Here is a 23,892-nt window from a genome sequence, read left to right as displayed (position 1 = left end):
CCGCAGCCTCCGTTTGCAGCCATGATGGAGCAGGGCCATCGCTGGGTGAAGGCTGAGACATGTCCAGGCAGACCCGGCCGCTGCGTCCTGGGGGCTGGAAGCAGCCGGCACCCGCTGGGCATCTCCTCCAACCCATCCTGTCCTTCGCAGGGCAGGGGTGATGCCAGGCACGGTGCAAGATGAGGAGAGCCTGGCTCCTCCACCGTGTCCCGGTGCAACAGCCGTGCCGTGCTCGCGGTGAGCAAGCAGGTCCCGCGCAGCGCCCCGGTGCCACAGCACGGTGGGGTCAGGGTGTGAGGTGGGTGCCGGGGGTCAGACCGCGGCGGTCAGGGCTGCCTCTGTCCAGGGAGGTCTCACTCAGAGCCTCCGAGTCTCGGTCACGGCTGGAGGTGCTCTCCATGTCCCCGGGGTCTTTCTTCCCGCTGTTCCTCACGGCTGCCTCCAGCGCCTTCTGCTTGCGGTAGAAGTGGGAGAACTTGTTGAAGATGATGGTGATGGGCAGCGCCACGACCAGGATGCCCCCCAGGATGCAGCCTGAGGCCGCCAGCTTGCCCGCCACGGTGACGGGCACCACGTCACCATAGCCCACAGTAGTCATGCTGACTGTGCCCCACCACCAGCATGCCGGGATGGTGTCGAAGCCAACGTCTTCCTCCTTCTCAGCGGTGTAGGCCACACCGGAGAAGACGGAGACCCCCACGGCCAGGTAGAGCAGCAGGATCCCCACCTCCCGGTAGCTGTGCTGGAAAGCAAAGCAGAGCAGTGGTCAGTGGGTACCACCGCACCCGTCATGGCCAGGACACTGGGATCCCACACCAGAAATACAGCCCTGCACGCAGATTCCCCGCACACCTCCATCAGGGATCTCGGTGCCTCTATCCATCTCTGCCGTGGGATGTCCCGCTGCGGGGCCAGGCTGAGACAGGTCAGGGGGTCTGTGGGTGACCCACACCTGGAGCGAGTGGGGCAGCCGGGAAATCAGCCCCGGCACCCACAGCCGCCCCTCAGCCCTCCACCAGCCTGCGAGGAGGAGGCAGTGCCAGGAGGGAAGGGGGAACCTGTGCTTCCCAGCCAGGGTTCCCAGGCAGAGGCTACTCCCCTGCCTCCAGCACTCGCTCCGACCTGATCTCGGCTAACAATATTTAGACACATTTTCCTTTTATCTTGGCAGGTTCCCAGAAACCACCTCTGCAGAAACCCAGGCAGCCTCTAAGTGAAGCGATTTGTATTTTCCCAAGACACTGGCGATGTGCTTGCAGGGAGGATGTATGCCTCTGCTGCAGGCTCAGCTCTAGCTCTTCAGCCCCGGGCTCCCCGGCTGCCGGGGACCCCACAACCGGAGCCCCAGGCACTCACCTGCTCCCTCCTATACCCCAACACCATCTACAGTCCCAGGGACCATTTAACCCTTTGTTACACAGCTGGGTAGGAGGGATCAGGGTGCTCCAGCTAGCAGAGTTCAGGAGGCTTTTGCTCTTATATGCTGGGGAGGGATATTGCACTCATGGGGGACAGCTCCAGAGGAGGCAGAAACTACCCCCTGCCGCAGTTTCTGTCCCGTGGTCCCATTCCTGGGGACGCTTGAACCCTGAGGTTCTAGGTGACTTTAACCTGTGTTTGGGCTGGCTATAGGACACCAACAATCCTAAAGCAACATAAGGCAGTCCCCGGCTGGGCTTGCTGCGGCACGGCTGCTGCTGCTTTGTTGCTCAGCCGGGCTGGGCGGCAGCTCGGTGGCCCTGCAGCACCCCACAGTGGGTCAGCCTCCCATCCCTCCCCCAGCACCCATGGGTGCAGGAGCCAGATGGAGGGGTGGGGTGTCTCTGCACTGCCTTGTTGCAGAAAGAAACCTGGGCGGAGGCAGCCAGCCCCCCCCGGCTCTGTTCCAGCCACCAAATGAAATAAAGTTTCATAGCTACTGGAGGCAAAACTCTGGCTGATCTGACCTGGGAGGCACCAGTGTGGCAGCAAATTTCTCCTGGCTCGGCACCCCAGCCCCAGGGCTGGCTGACAGGTTCGGGGTCGGCCGTTGGCACCTGCACAGCACCCGATGAGCCCAGCGAGGGGTCTCCAGCAGTGTCTGCAGGATGGTCCGAGGGCAGAGGGGCTTGTTCCAGGGGGAGAGTTTTCTTACAGAAACTACTATTTCTGGGATAATTACATTTCCCTTCCGGTTTTGCTGCTTCTCCGTGGGAGACTCAAAGTGGACCTCTGAGCTGACATCAGTCCAAGCAGCCCTGCTCATCAGGTCAGTCCGGGATCCATCCAGCATCAGCATAGGCTGGTCTCAGCACCCACCCTCATGGGGTGCTGCACGCCCCAGCTCGCCAAGCCCTACCCCAAGGGGTCTGGGAGCCCCGGTGGGAACGGGGCCGTGGGACCCCCAACCTCCCAGGCATGTGTGCGGGACCCAGGGGGACAGACTGATGGCAGAGGTGTGCAACGCTCCTTGAAGAAGCCGTCATTTCTCTGGTTTCAAACGAAAACATTTGTGTTGCAATCTTTCTTTGGGTATTCTTAATTTTTGAGCAAAATATAAACCCGTGCCAAAATCCTGGGGTGGGAAAAGGCAGTGGGCAGTTAGGGGCACGGCAGCAGGTGACACCGGGAAGGGGACTGCTGGAGGACAAGCTGGGACCAGGCAAACTGCCATGGGCCAGCGCTGGGCCAAATCCAGCAGCCAGCTCCCGCCCCTGCCCAGCGGCTGGCGAGGTGTGAGCTGAGAGCCCTGCACACAGCGGGGACAGGGACCCCCGGCACAGCCTGCTCTTAAAGCCTCGCAGACCGGGAGGGGACCGCAGAGCCCTCCTTTTCTGGCAGGGCCAGGCTAACCACCCGCCAGCGCCAAAGCCACCGCCACCCTCACAGCATGGCTAGTCCACTCGCTTTTTGATTGTCACAGACGAATTTCTTGGATGTTTCTGCCCACTGATTTGCCAGCTTGCTCTTCATCTTTTGGGGAAAGGAAAGCAGAGCTCTGATTGTGGGGGGTTTTTTCCCAGTCTCCTAACAGGCAAAGAATGCTTTATTGGAGACCGCATAATGACTAAACAAAACAACATTTGAGCAAAGCAAACAGCAGAAGACGTGGGAAAAGAGCTTCCACGGTCAAGACGAGACATAAAGGAGGTGGATTCGCAGCAGGGAGCGAGAAGACTTTGCTTAGAATGCTGGCAAAAGCTGCTCAGCTAATGCCAGTAATACCAAGGGGAAATAATCTCCTCCGCCACCACCGTCGCCTGTAGCTGCAAATGCCCTATAGCAGCTCCGAGGGAGCTCCTTGAGAAGGACAAACAGCTGAGTTTCAAGGATGTATCACTTGGCCGTGAAAGACTTGCTCCTGGCTGGAGCTTAACAGCACGTCTGTACATCCCAGCTGGGGAGCAGCAGAGCCGAATAACCTTATACATTTTTAAAGAGTATCAGTTATGGCCCTGGGATGTGTTGGAGGGTGAAGGCAAGAGGGGAGTCAGGCAGCTCGATAGCTGCTACTGCTTTAATTTACAAGCAGGGTCAAGGCTTGTGGCACAGGGGAGGCTCCAGGAATCTCCCAGGTGATCCTCAGGCACTGGCTGCCACCTATTTGCAGCCATTTATCCTCAAAACGTGTGGTTTGCTCATTGATCCAGGGGCAGGCAGCCGCAGCTGGGGTTCGGGTGGGATGCAGGCTTAGCAAGCAGCCAGCCTTGGGGGAGGCAATGCTGGGTAATAAAAGGCTCCAGCAAAACAGCCACCCCAAGAGCTGTTTCTTTGGGCTCCTGCCCTGGCAGGAAGCCTGCCTTGCCCTTGGGACAGCCATGGGCCATGCATGGGCTCCTTCCCCAACCGAATGCACATCTTTCCTCCAGTACGGCAGAAGACAAATGAACTGGAAGAGCCTGGTTTGAGCCTGGCCAGAGATACCAACGTGGGGACCGAGCACAGAGATGGCCCGTGGTAGCAACAGCAGGATGATGCATCTGCTGTCTGGGGTTGTACAGCTCCGGCTCTTCCAACCTATTTGTGTATTTAGGTCCCTAAGGGGACAGACAGCAACTCCTGTAGATCCCTGCAGACGCCTGAATTACTCGGTGCCTAACACCTATTGACTGCCGGTGGGAGACAGGCACCAAACCCGCATAGGGAAGCTGCAGTAAGGGTAATGGATGTCATGCATGGCAGGGAGGAAGAGCAAAGATGTGTGGGAAGCCTCTCCTCGAATTAAATAGACCCTGGATCAGGCCCCAAGCAATCTGAAGACCATTCAGAGTTTATGATGCACAAATGGCAGAAATCCTCTGCTAGCACTTTTGTAGCAGGGGAACAATTACTCAGCTTGCCAGAGCCATTGCTCCCGCTTCCTGGCTGTTAACAGCCTTCACTCCTCTGCTGCTGCTTTATGCTCTTGCAATAGGAAGTAAATTATGATTAACAAGATGTTGTAATTTATGTGCCCAGTAAATCACAACGCCAAGCTGCTGCGTCAGATTTGTGTCTTCGCTCATCCCCATTTCCAGCTGGCTCCGGAGTCCCCGGGAAGCAGCACTTTCCAGCACGTCACTTGGTGAATCAGCGGCTCGGCAGAGGCTGGAGCCGGGACGCTGCCGGCTCCCCGGATCTCGTCTGCTGCTTAATAACATGCAGATGAGCCCACCAGTCCCTGCTCTGCTGCAACGTGGTGTTCACGCTTAAACAGAGCACAGAAAGGGTTCAGGGAGCCCTTGCCATGCGTACAATTTTATTTAAATTTCAGAAGCAGTGTTACACGGGTCTGTCACTTGCTAATTGCTCTTTCAAGGTGAGTGTTCAGAAGCAAGTATGATGCAGGTAGGACTTCAGGCATCGTCATTTCAAACAACCTCCCTGGACCCTGTTTTCAGCAGCCTTTGAGGATGTCAGGAATTTTTCTCCCCCCACCTATTCTGATGCTTTGTGGCCTTCGCAGGATTAGTGCTGGGCTGGTCCTGCTTCACAGCAGAAGTTGGCAGAAGACCTTTCCTGCTGCCCATCCTCATCCCCAGCCACACTTGAGGGTTGCTTTTCTCCATGGCTCACCCACGGGAATGGGTCCAACCCTGGCAGTCGAGTTCTGCTGACACCAGGACATCCCATGCTGGCCCTGCCACTGCTGCAGCAGCGAGAAACGGGGTGTCCCCAGCTGGAGCTGTGCCCGCTTCATCCCTGTGATGGCCCTTCAGTGGGAGCAGCACCAGGAGCTGCGGCTCTGGCCCCTGCCAGGCGCTGAGTGGGAGGAGAGCGTCCCTTTGGTTGCATTTCAAGCTCTGTTATGAAGATTGCTTTCCTTGGCCATTTGTTTGGCACACCGTTTGTTTGAAGGGGGAAAAAGCACAGGGATATTTGCACGAGCAGTGCTTGAAAAACCGTCTTCTCGTTTGAACGTGGGGACCAGAGGCAGTCCCACGAGGAGAGGAGATGTTTGCCCTGGTGGCCTCCTCCCTGTGCCCAGCACGAGCCCCGCATGTGGTGGGGCATCGGGAGCACGTGTTGCTCTGTGTCTTGGCAGGCTCGAGGATCAGCTTTAGGATTTCTCTTGATGGGGTCACCAAGAATCAGAGACAATTAAAGGCTGAGTTTAATTGGCCTCTGCAGCAAGCTGGATTTTCTGTGTAAGCGCAGGAGGTGAGGGGACAGTTTCATCCTCCCCAGATTCAGGCACATGGCCTTCAGCACGAGGGGGACGGAGGAGGGAGCGATGGTGGGGAGAGCAGAGAGTCACGCAGGGCACTGTGGCTGGTCCGTGCTGCGCAACTGAGCTGCCACGAGGGAGGTCTGGGCTGCAGCACCAGGCTGGTGAGGATTTCATGGTAGCTTCATGCTTTGACTCTTGTCACAGCGGCTCTTGGTCTGTCTAAGGAGGCTGGGGGTGCTGCAGAGGGGTCTGGAGAAACATGGCCTTGGGGCACGCCATGGAGGATGAGGACCTCCTCTCACCAAACCTGCAGGGATGCCACCTCTCAGCATGCCTGGACCCTGGTCCTTCACTGTCTCAGCATCTCCTCATCCAGCTCTTCCTCCTGAGGACGGCATGGTCCTGGGGCCAGCTTCCCCCAGCCTTGCACGCCATGCTTTCCCCGAGCTTTTCCAGCATGCTGAGGGGCAGCTGCTGGTAGCCCAGGCTCTGCTGGGGCACGGACCCTGCCTTGGGCTGGTTGTCCCAGGCCCTGCAGCTAACCCTTTGCTTTTCTATTGCTGCTCTGCGCCACCCATGGCTAACCATGTACCAGTCCCAACCTCATCATAGCCTGGAGCACCCAAGTGTCAGCTCAGCTGGACCAGGATCTCTATGTCTCCCTAAATTGGCAGACACCAAGGGTTGGGCGCTGGCCTCCGGCCAGCTGGCAGCATGCCCTTAGGAGATGCCCCCTTCTCCCAGACTGGGGACAGGAGCAGCTCTGAGCCACACACACTGGTGCTGCCATACCCAGCAGCTGCTGGCTGGCCCAGTCCCTGCTCAGCAGGGCGCTTGCAGCCCAGCTACGCACTGACCCACTTGTGCTGGGACATCACCACCCACCCATGCATGGCTGAGACTGTTCCAACACCATGTAACGGGGCTTGCACACCATGGTGGGGAAGGGATGGCTGAGTCCCTGGAAGCACCAGTTCTGCATGAAGCAAAGTCTGCAAGCAACAGGGTGAATTGCTGTTTGCTCTGAGTGGGTGTAGAAAGAGGACTCATGCAGTGCTCCTCACACTTGGTTGCTTTAGCAGACACACAAACCAACAGCCCAGCCCACCACCCCCAGCAAGCTTGCCAGACACCACCCAGAGCTGGTAGCTCACTGGGAATGGGAATGTCCGCATTCCGCAGCTGTACCAGAGGTCGTCTTCTTACCCAGAGACTAAGAGTAGACAAGGAGATAGAGAGCCAGTTTACCTTCAAGGTGGCCCCCAGCGACCTCAGTCCGGTGGAGTGCCGAGCCAGCTTCAGCACTCGGAATATCCTCATGAGCCGAAACACCTGCACGACCTTGCCCAGGTTGCCCAGCTCCGAGTCACTGCCCATGGTCACGTCCACCAAGAGGGTGAAGTAGAAGGGCAACACCGAGACAATGTCAATCAGGTTCAGCGGGTGCTTGAAGAACTTCCTGGGGTTGGGGGAGAGCAGGAGGCGGGAAGACACTTCGAAGGTGAACCAGGAGATGCAGAAATACTCCAGCTTGTGCAGGACGGGTTCATCGAGCACGTTGCCGTTCTCATCCACCTCCTGGTACTCGGGCATGCTGTGGATGCACATGGTGGCTATGGAAACCAGCACCACACTGATGGACACGAAGCTGAAGAGTTTGCTGGGGATGGAGTAGCCGGGGTTCTCCATGGTGAGCCAGAGGCGTTTGCGCATGTTGCCGCAGCGCAGCGTGCTGTAGCGCAGCAGGTCGTGGTTGATGTCGGAGATCTCATCGGGGGACGTGTCCACGCTGCTGACCTCACTCTCCTCATCCCAGTTGTGGTGCCGGCTCTCCAGCTTGCGCTCGTGGTAGCGGTAGCTGCAGCAGGAGTCCAGGAAGAACTCATTGATGCCCCAGTACTCGATCTCCTGGCAGAAGGAGAAGACGCACAGCTCCTCCATGACGTGCAGCTTCCCCGTCTGGTAGAAGTGGAGCACGTAGAGGAAGAAGCCGGGGTTTCGGTCAAAGTAGAACTCCCTGGCGCTCACGTCGTAGTCATCGCAGAGCTGCAGGATGGACTCCTCCGAGTCGCAGGAGAGCAGACGTCCCAGGCGGGTGTCGGGGAACTTGGAGAGGGCACTGGAGCTAAGCCGCCTTCTCAGGCCCCCCACGTTGATGTTGATAACGTCCTCCTCAAAACTGGGACCCCAGTAATTTAAGGTCTTGTTGACCATGATCAGCAGAGCGGGAGCTGGTTCCACCTGCGGGCGAGACACAGCGGGGCTGGAGGGGACGCAGGGCTGCCCCCGATCTGGGTGCTGCTGGGTGAGGGGCGGCCAGAAGCACCCTGGGGAGTGAGGAGGGATGTTTGCATTTTGAAAAGTGAGGACCAGGACGAGGGGAGGGGAGAGAAACAGCTTTGGACAGTTGTTCTTCGGTGGTATGGAAGGAAAAAAAAAAAAAGTTGATGATTTTTCCAGGTGAAACTTTTCCTTGCTTTTTTTACCTCTTAAAGTTTCTCCCTTTGCAGATCGCTAATGGCCTAAGGAAGGCAGTTTACTGCACCTCCAGCACCTCATCCATGGGGCTTTCCTTGTTCAAACAGGTAATTAGTCACTGAAGAGAGGATTTATCCCCCAAAGAGCCTCCCCCGGGGAAAAAACAGATCTCGTCAAATCACCGCTGCAGTGATTCTGCCAAAGAGCTTTGTAGCCCGACTGCCTACATTGCTAATTAGACCTGGTCAAAAAGTCCTTAGATGGTGCAATCTTCCCAGCAGCAAAGGCAGTTTTGCCAAAATCAAAGTGTTTTCACAGAAGGTGTCAGTTTTAGGGAGAATTTCAGTGGAAGAAGTGTCAAAGCAATTCATCTGCCTGCTTTGTTTCTTCTTGTGTGTTCTGTCATGTAAAATATTAAGATTATTTTTATAATGTTGAAACATAACAAAAACATGATTCAGAATCACTGATGACTGAATTAAAACCCTGTACATTGGCAGGGAAAGAGAAACCAAAGTTTTGATTTCTATTGTGTTTCAGGATTTTAAAAGTTTGAGGGAGCTGGGCTTTTCCATCCAGCAGAAATTCCATTTTCTAATGAGCAGCAGTTAAAGCATCTAACAAAGAGAAGCATTCCCACACCTTCAAATGCATTTACCCGTCTTGACCAGAGGCTTAGAATAAAAAGGCGAATAAAAAGGCAAATAAAAAGGTTTGTGATCTTCCTGTGTCACCTTGAAATCAGACTTCTCCACCTACCTTATTCATCAAAATGCCTGTGGACATGCGGAGCAGCCCCGTACCCACACGGTCCCCCCGCTCCTGGCACGGGGGTGTTGGGTGTCCTCAGGAGGGACACTGCATTTGCTCTTTTGGTTGAGGAATTACATTTTTCCCCACACATCGGCTCCTTTGGAAAAATCCCACTATTAGGCGTGACTTGCTCCTGAGCTCTGCGCACACTTCCAGTGTCACTGCAGGCACCGACACGACTTCTGCAGCCACTGATGCTTTTGCTGCAGTGGTCACTGAGGCATTTGTGACCTCCGGACTGGCCTGTCTCCCATCTCAAAGGCTTCCCTCCCTGGTTTTAATCAGCCAGCTGCTTATTAGAAAAACCCCTCACCTTCTCTGTCTTGTGTCACCCACTGAAGTTTTCAAACTTTTAGGTGACGCAGGGACAGAGGCCACAGACGGGCAGCAGGAGCTGAGGGAAAAGGCTGCAGCAGCCCCCGCGGTGATGCCGAGGTGCCACCAGACCCCGCACAGGACAGTCAGGTCCGACAGCAGCCGCCGAGGGCCAAGGCCAGGTCAGTGACACAAGGTGGGTCCCCCCTGCCCAGGGGAATCCCAGTTCCCCTGCGGACCCCATTGCACCCCAGCCCTGCATTGCTCACCAGACATCTCATGGGGTTTATGGGGCAAACACTAAAGCAGGGGAAGGGCTCTGCATGTTTTCTAGTGTCTGAGAAATGCAGCGTAAAAGGTTTGTCAGACCGGGAGGGACCTGGGGGACATTTTCACATCTAAATCTGGAGGTCAGAGCAGAGCTGGAGAGGAACAGGTACTGGAGTAACGGTCAGCAATAAACCCCAGAGGTATGTTTTTAAGCTGAGCAGGGCTGTGGGTGCAGCAACGCCGGATTTGTGCGAAATAATAGCCTGGCAAAGGCATCGGCTAACTCCACTGCATCTCTGAGCCAGCGCTCCTTAAAGACACAGGCTTTGCACCACAAAGCCAGCGCTTCCCATTACACCGTGTCTGGAGGAGGCAACCGGCTTGTGATAAGCCTCAGAGCTTAATGGACTCATTGTCTTGCCTTTCAAAGGCGAGGAAAGAAAAAGAAGGATCAACTTTTTTAATGCTTAAGACAAAAGCAAGGGAGAAAAAGGGGTGTAAACATTCCTTTTCAGGGATAAATTGGAATTTCTGTGACAGATTAGCTTTTCCAGGGAAGACATCACACAGCCCATCTGTGGGGTGGGGATGACTAATCCAGGTTCCTTCCAGAAGGATGCTCATGCATTCAGGCTACAAACACACACACGGGGACCGTGGGGGTGGGTCTGTGGGATCCAGTTTATCCCACACCCGTCCTCAGCCTCTCTCCGCACCCGCCCTATACAGCAGCCACCCTAGAAGACCAGGCCATATGTCACCGAAATCAAAGGTGAGGTGGTTTTGGGGCTGGCCTGGGGCGCGGGGCAGCCTGGGTGGCTACCGGGGGCTGTGCTGGGACGGCAGGACAAGCCTAAAGCGATGCTCCAGCTCAGCAGGACCATCCCCAGCACACGGCTGTGCTGTGCGGCTGCGGCTCTGGGTGAGACATGCCAAACCCTGAGGGCCAGGAGGGAACCAGCTCCCATCTCTCTCCCAGCTCAAAAAAAAAGTGGGTGTCAGGACCCTGCAAGCCTTTGTACCCCAGGGAAATCCCTCCTTCCTTCCCTCCGTCCTGCGCAGGAAGCAGAGCGAGGAGAAGGGTTGCGAACTGTCTGAGATGCTCCTTTCTGATGTTCGCTTCTGAATAGAGCAAATTATTTCTGCCCACATACAGCTTTCAGCTAGGAATCTAAAGCAGCAATTAATAGTCTTATAACTCTTTTGCCTACTCGTTTCACGACTAGCTAAGCTCAGCTTTAGAACAAAACTGAGGTTTGAACTAAGACCTGGCATGATCTCTCCTGTTGGATCATCAAAGCATGCGCCTGTCTCGCATTTGCAGGAGTATATGCTGGGAAACAGAAGCTTACTTTGGGAAGGTTGGATGTTTTTTTATTTTAAAGCACAATGGACAGAGAATACAAATGTGTCTGTCTGGAATGATGTGAATTTGCAAAATTTTCCTTTAGTTAAAGCAAAAATTCCATAAATGCTTGGTAAAATAGAACAGATAAAGCCAGTCTCTTTCTGGTAAATTTTGAAATATATTGTAAGCTATTTTAAGGAGACAACCATCAGAATTACACAAGCCCAGTGTGAGCTGGGTGTTGGGCATTCAAATGAATATGTATCTTGTGGAGAAGAAAATCTCTGATATATGCGTTTATGACAGTAAAAAATATAAAAACAGATCAAGCATATCTGTAAGAAATGCTAGAAGAGTTTCCCTTGACAACGTATTTTTTTCTTAAAGGCTTTCAAATGGAAGTTATGTATATTTATTCTAACTGGCAGTGGGAAGGAAGATGCTAATAGACATTCAAGTGAGGATGCAGCAAGTGCAGGGAGTATTGCACACAGGGGCTTTTCCAACCAGGTACAATGGATTTAGATTAACAGTCCAAATAAAAAACCTGTACTTACAGCTCAGAGAGGCTTCCCAGCGGGGAGTCGTGTGGCTTGTCTCAAAAGAACCATTAGAAATGCGTAGAGAAGGAGGAAACCCTTTTCCTTTGCCTGTAGCCCAGTCCTAAAAGCCCTGTCACCCCGGCTTGCAACCCTGCACGTCCCAGGTGTGCAGGGCTGGTGGCTGCAAACCACTGGAGAAGTCCTGCGTGGGATGCCCATGGGGCTGGGGTAGGGCTGGGGGTCCCCGCTGGGTACCTGAGGGGGGACTGGCTGACCTCCCAGCTCCTGCAGGACGGTGGCCCCATCAGCCATGTGCTGGGGCAGGACTGGGGAGACGCCTGCTTTCCAGTCATCCAAAAGCACCCCTGCAGAGCCCCGTCCCCATCGCTGAGCATCCCTGTACCCATCGGCCTGAAGATGCTCAGGACCGAGCCCTTCCTTTGGCGGTGGGGGGGTTTGCCAGGCCGGCAGGGGGGAGCATGGAAGGGGGATTCCCACTGCTCCCTGCAGGCAGAGCATAAGCTGCTGCTGTACGCTGAGAGGCTACCAAAATGCCCGGGGCTGGGGATGCAGAGGACGGGGGGACTCCTTGCTCGCTCTGGGGTGCAGGAGGGAGTGATTACCAATAGCTCGGTTTTCTACTGCGAGCAGGCAGCCCACCGCCTGCTGCAGATGATGCCCTGCCCTCTGCCAGCCTCCGCTCCCAGGTCCCACGCAGTGGGTACACAGCTCTCCGGAGAAGACCCCTGCACCCTGCCCTGTTCCCTGGGGAGGAGGAGACGCAGCCCCCGTGGGGGGAAGGCTTCGGAGAGAGGGGCTCTCCCACACCCGCCTGCAGAGGGACGGGGAGGAGTATTCCTGTGCCCCGGGTCCCAGCAGCATCCCGGGATGTGGGTGCTGGCACGGCGGCTCCCTACTCGTCCCGGGATGTCGGTGCCTCGCTTCCCCGCTCATCCCGATGTGCCGCTGCCCCCATCCCTGCTCACTCCCGCATGCCGCTGCTCCGGTTGCCCTCTCACCCCGGGATGCCAGTGCCCCGGGTGCCTGCCGCGCCCCAGAGTGCTGATCCCTGCAATGCCCGGGGATGCTGGTACCCCGGGTTCCCGGGATGCCGGTGCCCCGGTCCCTGCTGTTCCCTGGGTTGCCGATCTCATGGTCCTCGCCGCACCCCGGGATGCCAGTACCCCGGGTCCCCACCCCACTCCGGGATGCCGCTGCCCCAGTCCCCACCCCGCTCCGGGATGCCGGTGCCCCGGATCCCCGGGATGCCGGTGCCTGCAGCACCCCGGGATGCCGCTGCCCCAGTCCCCGCCTCGCCCCGGGTGCCGGAGCCCCGGGTCCCCGCGATGCCGGTGCCTGGCGCACCCCGGGTGCCGGAGCCCGGGGTCCCCGCGATGCCGGTTCCTGCCGCACCCCGGGTACCGGAGCCCGGCCCCGCGCCGCCGCTCACCTGCCTCGGCGCCGCCCCCGCCGCAGCGTGCGCGCCCGGCGCGGAGCCGCGGAGCCCTGCGGGGCCGGCGGCGGCGGCAGAAGCTCCGCGGGGCCGGAGGGGGGTCCCGCCCGCCGCCCCTCCCGGGGGTGCCGCCCTCCGGCCCGCCCGCCCGGAGCCGCAGGGGGGGGCGGAAGGCGAGGCCGGTCCCCGGCTGCCTCTGCCGCGGGTGCCTCGGCGGCACGATGGGGCCGGAGCAGCGCGGCCCCCCCGGGTCCTCTGGGGCGGCCCCCGAGCTCTGTGCAGGGGAGAGGGCTGGGGATGCCCGGGGATGCCCGGGGGAGAGCCCACCCCGTCCCCCGGGGAAGCCCACTGGGACCACAAGACAGGGGACCCGATTTTGGGAAAACCGGCTGGCGGGTCGGCACAGCTCCGGTGCGAGGCAGGCGGTTTCCCCTGCGAAAGCAGAGCTGTGGCGGCCGTGCGGGGCCGAGCCGGGGCTGGCAACGGGACTGGAAACCTGGGCCAGGCGTGGGTACGCCTGCCCCGATCGCCTTACCTGCTGGAAGTGCCCTTAGCAGCCGGGAGAGCCTGCGGGACGGCTGGTGGGAGCAGCGCTGGGGCTACGGGCCTCACCCGGCCCTGGCCTACCCCAGCTCTTTGCAAAGCTGCCCAAGTGGCAAGCGTTGCCCTTGGGGGCCGAGCCCCCGGAGCTATGTGGAGTGCAGCGTGCTGTCCCGTGCCGTGGGCGTTCAGGCCGAGCAGGGCCCCAGCAGCGATGCCACCCTGCGCTGGGCAGACGATGTGCCTCTGCCCTCGCAGTTGCCCTCCATGTGATCCAGCTCCATCTTCCTCCTTGGGACAGGGAGTGCGTAGGACACGCAGGCAGCCCTCCAGGGAAGAGCCCCCCTGGCTTGCTGAGCTCCCTGTTGTCTCTTTAAAGCCTCATTGGGAGATGGGTGAAGGCAGCAAGTCCCAGGCATGGCGTATGCTGGCTTTCAGGTCAGCGAGCTGCCCCTGCCACCCGGGGCCATCCCCACACGGCCTGGGGACCGCTGCAAGCACACCAGCTCCCCCAGAAGTCAGCTGCTGGAGCAGAGAGACGGGAAAGAGAGGATGGGAGACCTTCCCGGGGTGACGGCCAGGGCTGCATGTCCACGCAGCGATGCCTCATTGCTCCGGCAGCCAGCACAGAGCTGCTGTGTCAGACAGGCAGCTCGCACGGAGCGAGACTTCACACCACCCTCTGCATCGGATCCATCGGCTTGCTGATTCCAGCGCGAGGGTTGGAGCCTGCGGGTGCTCACCCTTCTCCGGGCTTGCATGCGGATGGCTGAGAGCTCTTTTTGGTGGCGAGCATCCTTCCCCCTGCCTGCACGCCCGCCTCCCGCGGCCGCATGTGCTGCCAGCCCCGTCCCTGTGCCAGGCAGCGCTCGCCGCTGCGGGGCCATCAGCGTGTTTCCATGTGTGTGATGTGTCAGACTGTGTGTGCCGTGTGCTTGTTTACATGGGAAGGAGGCAGCGGAGGAGGGGGAAGGGACAACTTTGAGGGAGGCCTCAGAAAAGAAAAAAAGAAAAAAACGAGAAGAAAAAAAAAAAACCTGAGGGAAATTCCTCTGTTCTGTGATATCAAGCAAAAAGCATTTATTTTTATGGCAATTAGGGATGGCTGAGCATCCCTGGAAGCTGCAAGATAAACATACCCAGCTTTGTCTTCTCCGGGCACTTGCAAGCCCAGCTCACACTGGGTGCTGAGCCCCAGTGGGGTACAGCCCATGGGGTGGGAGGAGGACTGGCTCCCACGTGGGGTTTTCTCCGCCTGTCACTGACATACGGTGATCGGGGTGAATTTTCTTTTCCCTTCCGAAAATATTTCTCAGCCAGCCATTTTTCAGGGAAGGAGCCATGCCTTGTGCTGCAAGGGCGCCCACTCTGTCCGGCACTTTGTCTCTGCACCGGAGCCTCACTTATACACCGCCATAGGGCAGACCTGAGCCCTGTCCCCCCAAAAACCAGCTCTCCCAGCACCAGGAGGTTTGCCGTGGGCCTCCTCCCCTGGGCTGTGCAGAGGAGCTGAAGTGTGAGTGGGAAGCGAGGCAGGGAGCTGCCGGGGCTCTGCCTGTAATGCCCCCAGGCTGGAGGGATCACCCTGGGAAGGGGCTGGGGAGACACCTCCACGTCTCCTGCTGCACCTCAAAGCCCTGGCTGGAAACAGCTGCAGGAAAGCCAAGTTCACCTTCCAGGCTGCAGAGGCCCCATTTAGGCTTGTGTGGCCTCACAGCATCCTTCAGAGGGGACTTGGCTGCAGCATCCATGGTACCTGAGGTGAATTTCCCCTTCGCTGCACAAACTCAGATGTGAACGGCCTGACTCTCCCATTAGCTGACCAGAGCTTGTTGGCCTGACTTTGCACTGACACTGGCAAGCTGTGGCAGGAAAGGGATACTCCCATTTTAAGGCTCCTTTCCAGCAAATTGAGGTGCAAGGGCCCTTACTCGGCACAGCTGGGTTTGCAGCTGCGCTGGGAGGGCACAGCTCCCCGCAGCACGGGCCAGCCCGTGCCTCTGCCACCGCTCCTGAACTAACTGGCGTGAAGTGGAGACGGGAACAGGCAGAAAATCAGGTCAGCTGGAAACACCTCGCCATCTCTTCCTTTCGTGTCTCTCCCCATCTTCCTCTCTTGGGGAAGGCAGGTCTCCTCCCACCAAAGCCCGGGGGGATTATGTTGATAACCACACGGCAAATCCTCCATGCGGGGACGGGGGGTGAAACCTCTTGCCGTGGTCTCTTCTGCAGTCTGGAAGCAAATCGCAGAGGCAGGGTGAGTCTGAAGCCAGCAGCCATTTCAGTACTGCAGTGAGTCATCCCGAAAGGCGCTCAGCTTGTGGCAGCTCCCTTCCTTTCTTCTTTCTGCCTTTTTTTTTTTTTAATAGCTGATGTAGCAATAAATTAAAAAATAGGGGAAAATATATATGAATACAGCACGTCTGCAGAGCTCCTTTAATTAAAAGAAAAATCTTCAAGCACTTCTCGGCCCCTTGGACGTCCGTTGTGAAAGGCCGGAGCCGCTGGGTACCTGCCACGTGGGAGGGTGGGATAGAGCAGGGCGAGTGCTAGCGCACCTGCGAGCGCAGGGGGATCCGTGGAGCCGGCTGCCGACGGGGGCTGATTAATGCCGGGGACACGAACACAAAGCATTTCACAAATAGTCCTTTCCAGAGGGAAAGAGCTAAATTAGGGCAGATGCAAAAGCCTGCTCTTGCGTTTCTCAGTGGCAAAGACATTTGGGCTTTCCTTAATACTCTTTTCCTGGTGGTCTCTGCACTCGCTGGTGTGTTTGTCCCCCCACAGCCTCCCCCAAGCTCTGGGAGGGGGTTGCTCCGGCTGGAGGGGTTTGGGCTTCTCCTTCCCGTGCCATCGGCTGTCCCCGCGCAGCCTTGTCTCTCCCTGGAGCCAGCCCACAGGGTGGTGGGGAGGGAAAGCCAAGCCGTGATGGCAGCATCCTCCGAGCAGGAGGAGGGGAGTGGGGACCCCCATCTCTGGGGGTCCCATCCCTACAACTCCCATCTTCCTCCCAGAGCCACAGGGTGTCTGTAGGTGCTGCTGACAGGGGGATCTCAGCCTGCTCCATGCCAGGAGGTTATTTAACCAACCTCCTTCAGATTTGAGCCTCCCCCAAGGCTGCACTGGAGCCCTTAGATGCACCCGTGGCATCCAGCCTCCTGCAGTAAGGTGACTGCATCGCCATCCGTCTGCGGCGGGCACGGGACAGGCTCTTGGTGTATTGCCTGGCTACAGCCCACAGCTCTGACAGCCTGAAACTTTTTTGGCTTGGAGTTTTACTGAGCCCACTGGGTGCCTAAGCCAGGAAAGATTAATGAACATTCACTGAACTTGCTGGAGACTTTGGCTTGTGGTCGGGCTCCGAAGCCGTAACCAGAAACATGAGAAAATTTCGAGAGTTGTAACGCAGCAGTGGCTATTTTTTATATAGATGGGGAACCTCTGGGGAGGGAGCAGGGAGATGCTGCAGTGTAAGGTCAGGCACTTCAGAGCAATGATTTACTATCTAGAGGGCTTCCATGTGCCCCGAGGACATGCATTGCCTCCATCTTATAGCAACTTGCAATCTCCTGTGTGCTGCATCCCCTCCCTCCGCTCTGTCTCTGCCCCAGGCTGTTTCACTGCCCTCCAATGCCCAGGACACATCCCCAAAATTGAATTCAACAAAACCAAGGGCCATTCCCAGGCTCATCGTTAACCTGCTGGAGCATCTCGGGCCAGGGCTTCCCGCAGGGCCCGCAGCCCTCTCCAGACCGTTCCCAGCAGGGCTAGGAGCCGCTGCAGGCAGGGATGCTGGCAGAAGGGCAGGCAGCATGATGTCAGAAGAGAGGTTAATAGCGAGGACTTGGTCTGTTCCCTGCCACCTGGCTTTGGTGCCAGAGTCAGCCCAGGCACATTTCATTTACTAGTAGAGACAAAGCCACAGCAACTAATCATCATATCCAAGCTTGCACAGGCAGTGCAGGCTCACTGCTTGCTTTCTCCACCAGGAGAGAAACAGGTGACGATGGAAGCATAAATTTCATTGTAATTAAATCTTACAATATTGCAGGTCAAATCATGCGAGTAACCAAGAGTGCAGCCGAGCCTTTGACTCTCCACAGGTTTGTACAGTGCAGACACTTGCCCTGCACTTTGCTTTTGATAGCTGTGCACAGCCATGGCCGTGGCCGCAGCCACAGAGGGAGCAGGGAGCACGTGGTGGCCCCTGACCCCTGCTGGGCATGGCCAGGGCCAGGCAGGATGGAGCAGGGACGTCTGTCCCCTGCCCTTGTGCTGCCCCGGACACGGCACTGCTTTATAAATTAGTATTTAGTGATGATACGAGGAGACAAGTTGGAAATCAGTCTCTCCATGCAATAAGGGGCTTGGGATAAAGGGAGATGCCGTTTCCCTGAGACAGTTGATCCTGCAGATACCTTCATCCCATAGCCAACACAGGCGAGGAGCTGGCATCGGTGGGAGCAGGGGCAGCGAACTTGCCCTGGGGCTCTGCCTCTCCACCAGAGCCGGGGACGGAGAGTGGCCGCTGGGTTCAGGCCCCTTCAGCCCCTGCCCAGCTGTGATGACACAGCTAGGAATTTCAAGCCAAAACTATAAATTGCTGATGAATTGTCACTATTGTTATTTTGCAGGTGGAAGTGCCCCAGCAGTTTGAGGCGCTTGGTGAGCGCCCGGCTCCCATTGCAGCTCTGCCTCCAGCTGCCTCTGTGCTGGCGGGAGCGTGAGTACAGCAGGAATTACAGCTGGAGATGAACGCGGCATGGGCTGAGGGGAAGGGGCTTGCCTGTCTCTGCAAGGATGTTGTCTTTTGGGCTCCCTGCAGGAGGTTTTGGCAGTGCTGCGGGTGGTGAGAGAGGCTCCAATGGCAGAGAGTCTTCAGGTCTTGAGGCTCTGAAGGATGCCAGGGGACTTGCTGGCTTCCTCCATCCCATCTCTGCCTCTCCCTCCTGCAGACATCATCCCTGCATGGGCACGATACCTCGGTCCAAGGAGGAGGACTTGGGGCTGATGCAGCTACAGCATCGGTGATCTGCCCCGTGAGATGCTGGAGCATTGGGGAGCAGGGTGGCATGCCACCGCAGAGCTGCAGGGTGGCTTTGGGGGTCCAGACTGGCACGGGACCCGCTCGCTCCCCCCAGGTGCCCTTGGTGGCAGATCAGCCCTGCCGTGGTTCAGGGCTGGTGACTCACTGCCGGCCCCAGGAAGGCTGCAGAGCCGCGGTGGGGGACCAGGGGTGTCTGACAGCTCCTCAGCCTCTTGATAGATATTCCTCCACTGCTGCACGGAGAATCACCGCTGTCTTCATGTCAGAGCCCAGATTTTGCAACACCAGCTATGGATTTTTGCCTGTCATACAGCTGGCCTGGCTGCTTGTCACTGTATTTCTGTAGTTTTGAGGTTTTTTTACCGGGAGTCTTTGATCAAGCAGCAGAGGAGCAGCCAGGGATGCAGGGGCAGACCCAAGGACAAGAGTTTGCTGGCTGAGCCTGGCTGGTTGGGAGAGGCACGGGCACTCGCTCCTGCAAAATGCGCACAGGATCCCGCACTTCATCGCCTCCTTCCACCAACATTGCCATGTTGAGGGCACCCCTCACTCTTTCATTGATTTACAGAGTTCAGGGCTTGCCTTTTTAGGTAGATTCAGGTACCAAGAGAGGACACATCTACCTTCTTTCCGAAGTCTTGGAACAGTGGAAGAAGCATTTGCATCCCAAGAAAATACCCGTTGGTGGACAGCCCATGCTGGGACGCAGCGTGGCATCCAGGCAGAAGCCCCATTTGCCTGGGCCCTGGAAGGAGCTTCCCGATGACATTTCAGAAAAACATTTTTCTATTTTTAGTGGCCATAGTGCACAGAGCCAGGGAGCCAGTACGTGAGTCCCGAGCGCTGGCCCAGCCCTGTGCTGGAGACCAGGGCTAATGTGAGAAGCAGTCGTGCGTCTCTGAGGATGCTCGGAGCAGCAGCAGGCTGCCCTGGGCTCATTAACATGATCGAGTCACAGGAGCTCCTGAAGCAGAAAGGTGTTTGGGCGACAGCCCACTGCCTGCTTTTGGTCTCTGCTTGGTCAGGCTCCAGTCGTGTGGGGACCAGGGTGTTGCTCTGATTTGCACCATGTCTGTGATTTGTGCCTTGAAGGTCCAAACCTCTCCATTTGCCTGCCTGTGCAAGAACACGACACAGCGGTCTGCGATGCTGCGCTGCTTTTGCCCATCTCTCCCTGATTAATATGAAACCCAGCTTCATGAATCATTCATGAAGCTGTATTTAGTATAATGATTTCTGACATCCAGTGCCTGGGAATAGCATTTTGGGACAGACCGTTTGCGACCAGCGAACTCCAGAAATAACGAGCTGACGTTTATCCCATCTGAACCGGGAACATACAGAAGGGGAGGGAGAGGGGCGAAGCAGTATGCCTCCTTCGGAGGGAATCACAGGTTGCTCTCTAATTAGCCAAATGTTTAAAAGCTAAATATTGACATAGTTTTGCGGTTCCCTGTGTCTTGCAATCACATTGCATGTTATTAACCTACATAGTTGTCGGGGAAAGGAGCATCTGTGTGCGCCTTGGCACAGGCAGGGCTGAAGAGGCAGGAATTCCCCCATGTGACACTGCTGGCACTAACGGGGAGCCGGTGCTGGGACCCAAAGGAGCTGGGAAATGGCTTCCCCTCCACAGCTGGGGCCAGGGAGTGGCAGGAGCTCGTCTGTGTTGCCCTATAGCATAAATAGCCCACCCTACTCTTCCACAGCACTCTGTTATGGGGGAGCACTGGTGTCAGCTGGAAGGGCTTCTCTGCAGGTGAGTGGCCCCATTTGGGAGGGGGTGTGCAGGTACCCTGCTGCCTGTGCTGGTGGGTTTGGGGGTGATGGTGAGTTTATGACTCTGAGCCTGCCCAGAGCATGTGTGTGGGCTGTGAGTTGGGATCTGTGCTGCAGTTTGGTGCGTGAGCAGGGCTGTTGCAGGGCAGGTGCCTATGGGAGGTGCTTTGCTCGCTGCTGGTGCTTTCCTCTCTGCAAACTGTTTCGTGTGAGAGTCTTCAAGTGCTTCACCAGTCTTGGCCAAAGCTGTTATTTGGATAACATCCCAGCTGGCTGGCTGAATGCAGACATCAGCCTGGCTGAGGGGCTGTGAGTCTGGCCCTGGAGCTGAGAGCTGGGGCTGCAGAGAGGACATGGGAGAAGGAGCCCGGCAGCCCTGCCTGCACTGCTGCCCAGCCTCCTGCTGAGCTCTCTCACGTGCTCTCAGTAAGTCACAGACAGTGTGGCTTACTGCAGAGGAAAGAGGTTTCTGTCTCCTTCGCCCTCTTTCTGCACAGGGACAAGGGAGTGATGGCATGCAGGGATCTCCCCCAGCTACAGGGTGCTGCCAGTGCCTCATTTTTTTTTTTGCCTTCCTTTCCTTTTAGTTCCCTGGCTCAGGGGAGTCCTGCCAGCATTTGACAGGCTTCCTGGGTGTGTAATCTTGTGTGGCTGGAGTGGAGAGCAGCCTGGTGAGGATTCCTGGTGGGATGAAGGGGGGGGGGTATGGAGCCAAGCAGCTCAGCACAGCTCTGCTGTCTTGGCCATCATGGGGCATGCAGAGCCGTTTCTGCACCAGATCGAAGGGCCTCATCACAAGCAGCTTGTGAGGCTTGGCAGCACTTCAGGCAGGAGAGAAATAGCAGCGGGCTGCTCTGGTAGCCCTTGACCACGGTCCCATCCCCTGCCAGACCCTGCTGCTCTGGGGCTCCCCACCACACAGGGGGCTGGGTGCGGTGCACAGCCGGGGTGATGTGCTGGAGCCAGACAGAAGGGACAGCTTCCACCCCAGCTGTCTCCAAGGGTTTCTTGTGGCAGATGCAGCCTCCCTCCACCATGCAATCCCGGGCTGTGGCTCCCTCTCTGCCGTCCCAGCACAGTGGGAGCTGGTGCTGTGTGTTCCCCCTCGCTGTGCTTCGGGAGGGCGAGAGGGCACCAGGAAGGGTTACGGGTGCATCCTGGCCAGGCAAGCCAAGGCATGTTCATGATGACTCCCAAGCAGGAGAAAGGCATCCCTGTGTCTTCAGAAAGAAAATGCTGGAGGGCATCAGCTGGTGTGAGACAGCTCTGGCCCTGACCACCTTCTCCCTGCAGCTGGAAGGTGACTCAGTCCAGGTGAGGAGCTTAGTTTATATAAATCGTCCCACAGAAGAAAAAGCACAGAGTGAATTCATACATCTGTTGACCTTCAGCAGTGTATTTTTCTGCAGAGGTGTATATGTTTCCTTTATGGTGGGGACCAGAACAGTATTGACTCCTTTTCCCACCTGAAATACTGCTGCTTCTCTGCAGAGGAGATGAGGGCTGTGTGTAGCACCCAACCATGGGCAGAGCCGCTGCCGGGTGGATCTGCTCAGCCCAGGGATTTTACTCCTCTGGATTTGATGTGATTGCTGCATCCTGCTGGGACTACAGCTTCCCACTCCTGGGCCAGGCTAGTTAAATAACCCTCCCTTTTCAAAGGTTTTCAAAGCTGTAGTACTTATTACACTGGTTTGAATCATCTCTTTAAAAGGTCTCACATCACTCTTGAGCACCGAACTGGTCTGTATTCAGACCCAGATCACCCAGTCTCCTGAGCCAGAGCATAAAAGATGCAGGGAGAAGGCTCCAAGAAAATATTAAAATATTAAAAAGATGTTCAGGTGTGTAAGGGGTGTGCTGTGGGTGAGACCTTGCTTCTCCATCCTCTGCCCTGTCTCCATCTCGGAGTGGACCAAAATACATTTCTGTGTGGAGCAAGGCTGCCTCCATGATGCCGATGGCTCCCCGGGGAGCCCCTCTGGATCCCATCCCCTGGGATGTCAGGGAGTGTTGGGTATTTCCTTTGGGATTGGTCCAAGAGTGACTGGCTCCCAAACCCCTGTTTTGAGGGAAGATGGAGTAAGCCAGACCTGCCGCATGCAAAAGGAGCTGAACGGCTCCCAGCCCTGCAATGGTGCTGCTGCTGTGACGTGCCATGATGGATGTTTCTAACCCAAAGCTGGGTCCTTGAGTACAGCCTTTGCCCACGTTCCCAGCACCAGACCTGGTAGGCTTATCCCAGGAGAAGGTCCCACAGCAGCGAGTCCTGAGCTGTGGTAAGGAAGGCAAACGAACCCTTGCATCTCCAGGCTGCTCTAGCCGTGGGGAAGCAGATGATGTGGGAAGAACCAGCATGGAAACATCTCCTCTCTGGCACAGGACTTGCTGCTTTTCCTGCTGTCTTGCTGGCGTGTACCTAGGATGCAGAGGGGAATTCCCTTCCTCCCCAGAGACTGGATCCAAAGGGTTTTCAGTCAAAGCATGCTGCCAGGAGCTTACCACAATCAGTGATCCAGCTCTGTGCATGTTTTGGTGCATTGCCCAGCTCCTCCCAGGTGGGTGCTGACTGCATGGGGGGGTACAGGTGAGTCTAATCTGCAGTGATGGGAGCTCCCCAGTACAGCTGTGGTGGTGAGCTGGGTGTTGCTGGAAACACTGTGCACTGTGGTAGGGACCTGTGCCTGGGGAGAGGAGGGCAGAGGATTTGTTGATGCAGGTGGATGTACACAGTTGGTGCATTGCCTTGGGGATTTCTAACTTGCAGTGCTCCCAGACAGAAAGCAGCAGGAGCGAGGCAGACCAGATGTCCTCACAGCATCCTCTGGCCCCAAAGCCACCTCCTCCTGCCTGCCCGGGCCAGCAGCTGGGTGACAGCGGTGACATGGGCAAAGCTGGCTCTGTCTTGCGGCAGGAGGAGGGACTTCTCCAGGCTGTCACATGGAGATCTGGAGGCCCAAGGCAGCTGTTTTTGGGAGGATGAACCCCTCCTGGGCTGCTGCCTTGCCCTTGTCTCTGCAGAGTAGCTGCTGCACTGGGCATGGCAGCATTGGGCTGTGTGGGACCATGAGTGCTACCAGCTGTGAGGCACCCCATGCATGGAGCTCTGTGCCTTATCAAACCAATTAGCAGTTTAATCTTGTTAACAAACCAAGATAATTGCAGCATTATCAAATTAGCCAGCTGTATGGAAATGCCTGCTTAATAGCTGATAATAGCTGGTCCTGATGGAGGAGGGAAGGCTGTGATCTGTAACTAATGATCAGCGGGAAGCATAATCAGGCTTCTCTGCCCTTGGCCACCGTGCCAGCCCCGGGCTGCCTTGGTGTGGGAATGGCCAGGGGAGTGCTGGGGCTCTGCCCCTGTCACCCCATGGCTTGTGTGGCACAGTGCTTCCCGCTCAGAGGGGTGGGTTGGTGTAATGGTGGCAGAGGTTTGGGGTTTTTTTTCTCCAGGTTGGACACTGCAGTGGTCGGAAGCAATGTCTGATTTCACACTGAATTTGGCTGCTGAGCTCCCAGCCCTTGTTCTGCCTGTCCCTGCCAGATCACCTGGCATTTCCAGCCTCCCCTGGCACTGCATGAGCTCTCCAGTTATCTCTGGCCTCCCTTGGCTGAGCTAAGCAGAGAGGTGGTCTTTCACCGTAGGACTTCTCAGTCACTGATTAATTTCTGAGTC

At 56.9% G+C, this 23,892-nt stretch overlaps 1 protein-coding gene across 1 annotated transcript; it reads right to left on the bottom strand.

The window, feature by feature from the left end:
• Window positions 1-7,843, bottom strand: KCNS1 (potassium voltage-gated channel modifier subfamily S member 1). The gene is made up of 2 exons (XM_050907402.1): window positions 6,878-7,843; window positions 1-742 (listed from the first exon to the last, which is right to left on the bottom strand). Exons 1-2 carry the CDS (start codon window positions 7,841-7,843, stop codon window positions 287-289), a joined length of 1,422 nt encoding a protein of 473 aa, XP_050763359.1. The 3' UTR covers window positions 1-286.
• Between the last annotated feature and the right edge of the window lie 16,049 nt (window positions 7,844-23,892).

This window comes from Gymnogyps californianus, chromosome 17, assembly GCF_018139145.2.
Source record: "Gymnogyps californianus isolate 813 chromosome 17, ASM1813914v2, whole genome shotgun sequence".
Classification (NCBI taxonomy): domain Eukaryota; kingdom Metazoa; phylum Chordata; class Aves; order Accipitriformes; family Cathartidae; genus Gymnogyps; species Gymnogyps californianus.
Note: the sequence above shows the minus strand (reverse complement) of the source record. Positions and strands in the feature narration are given on the sequence as shown.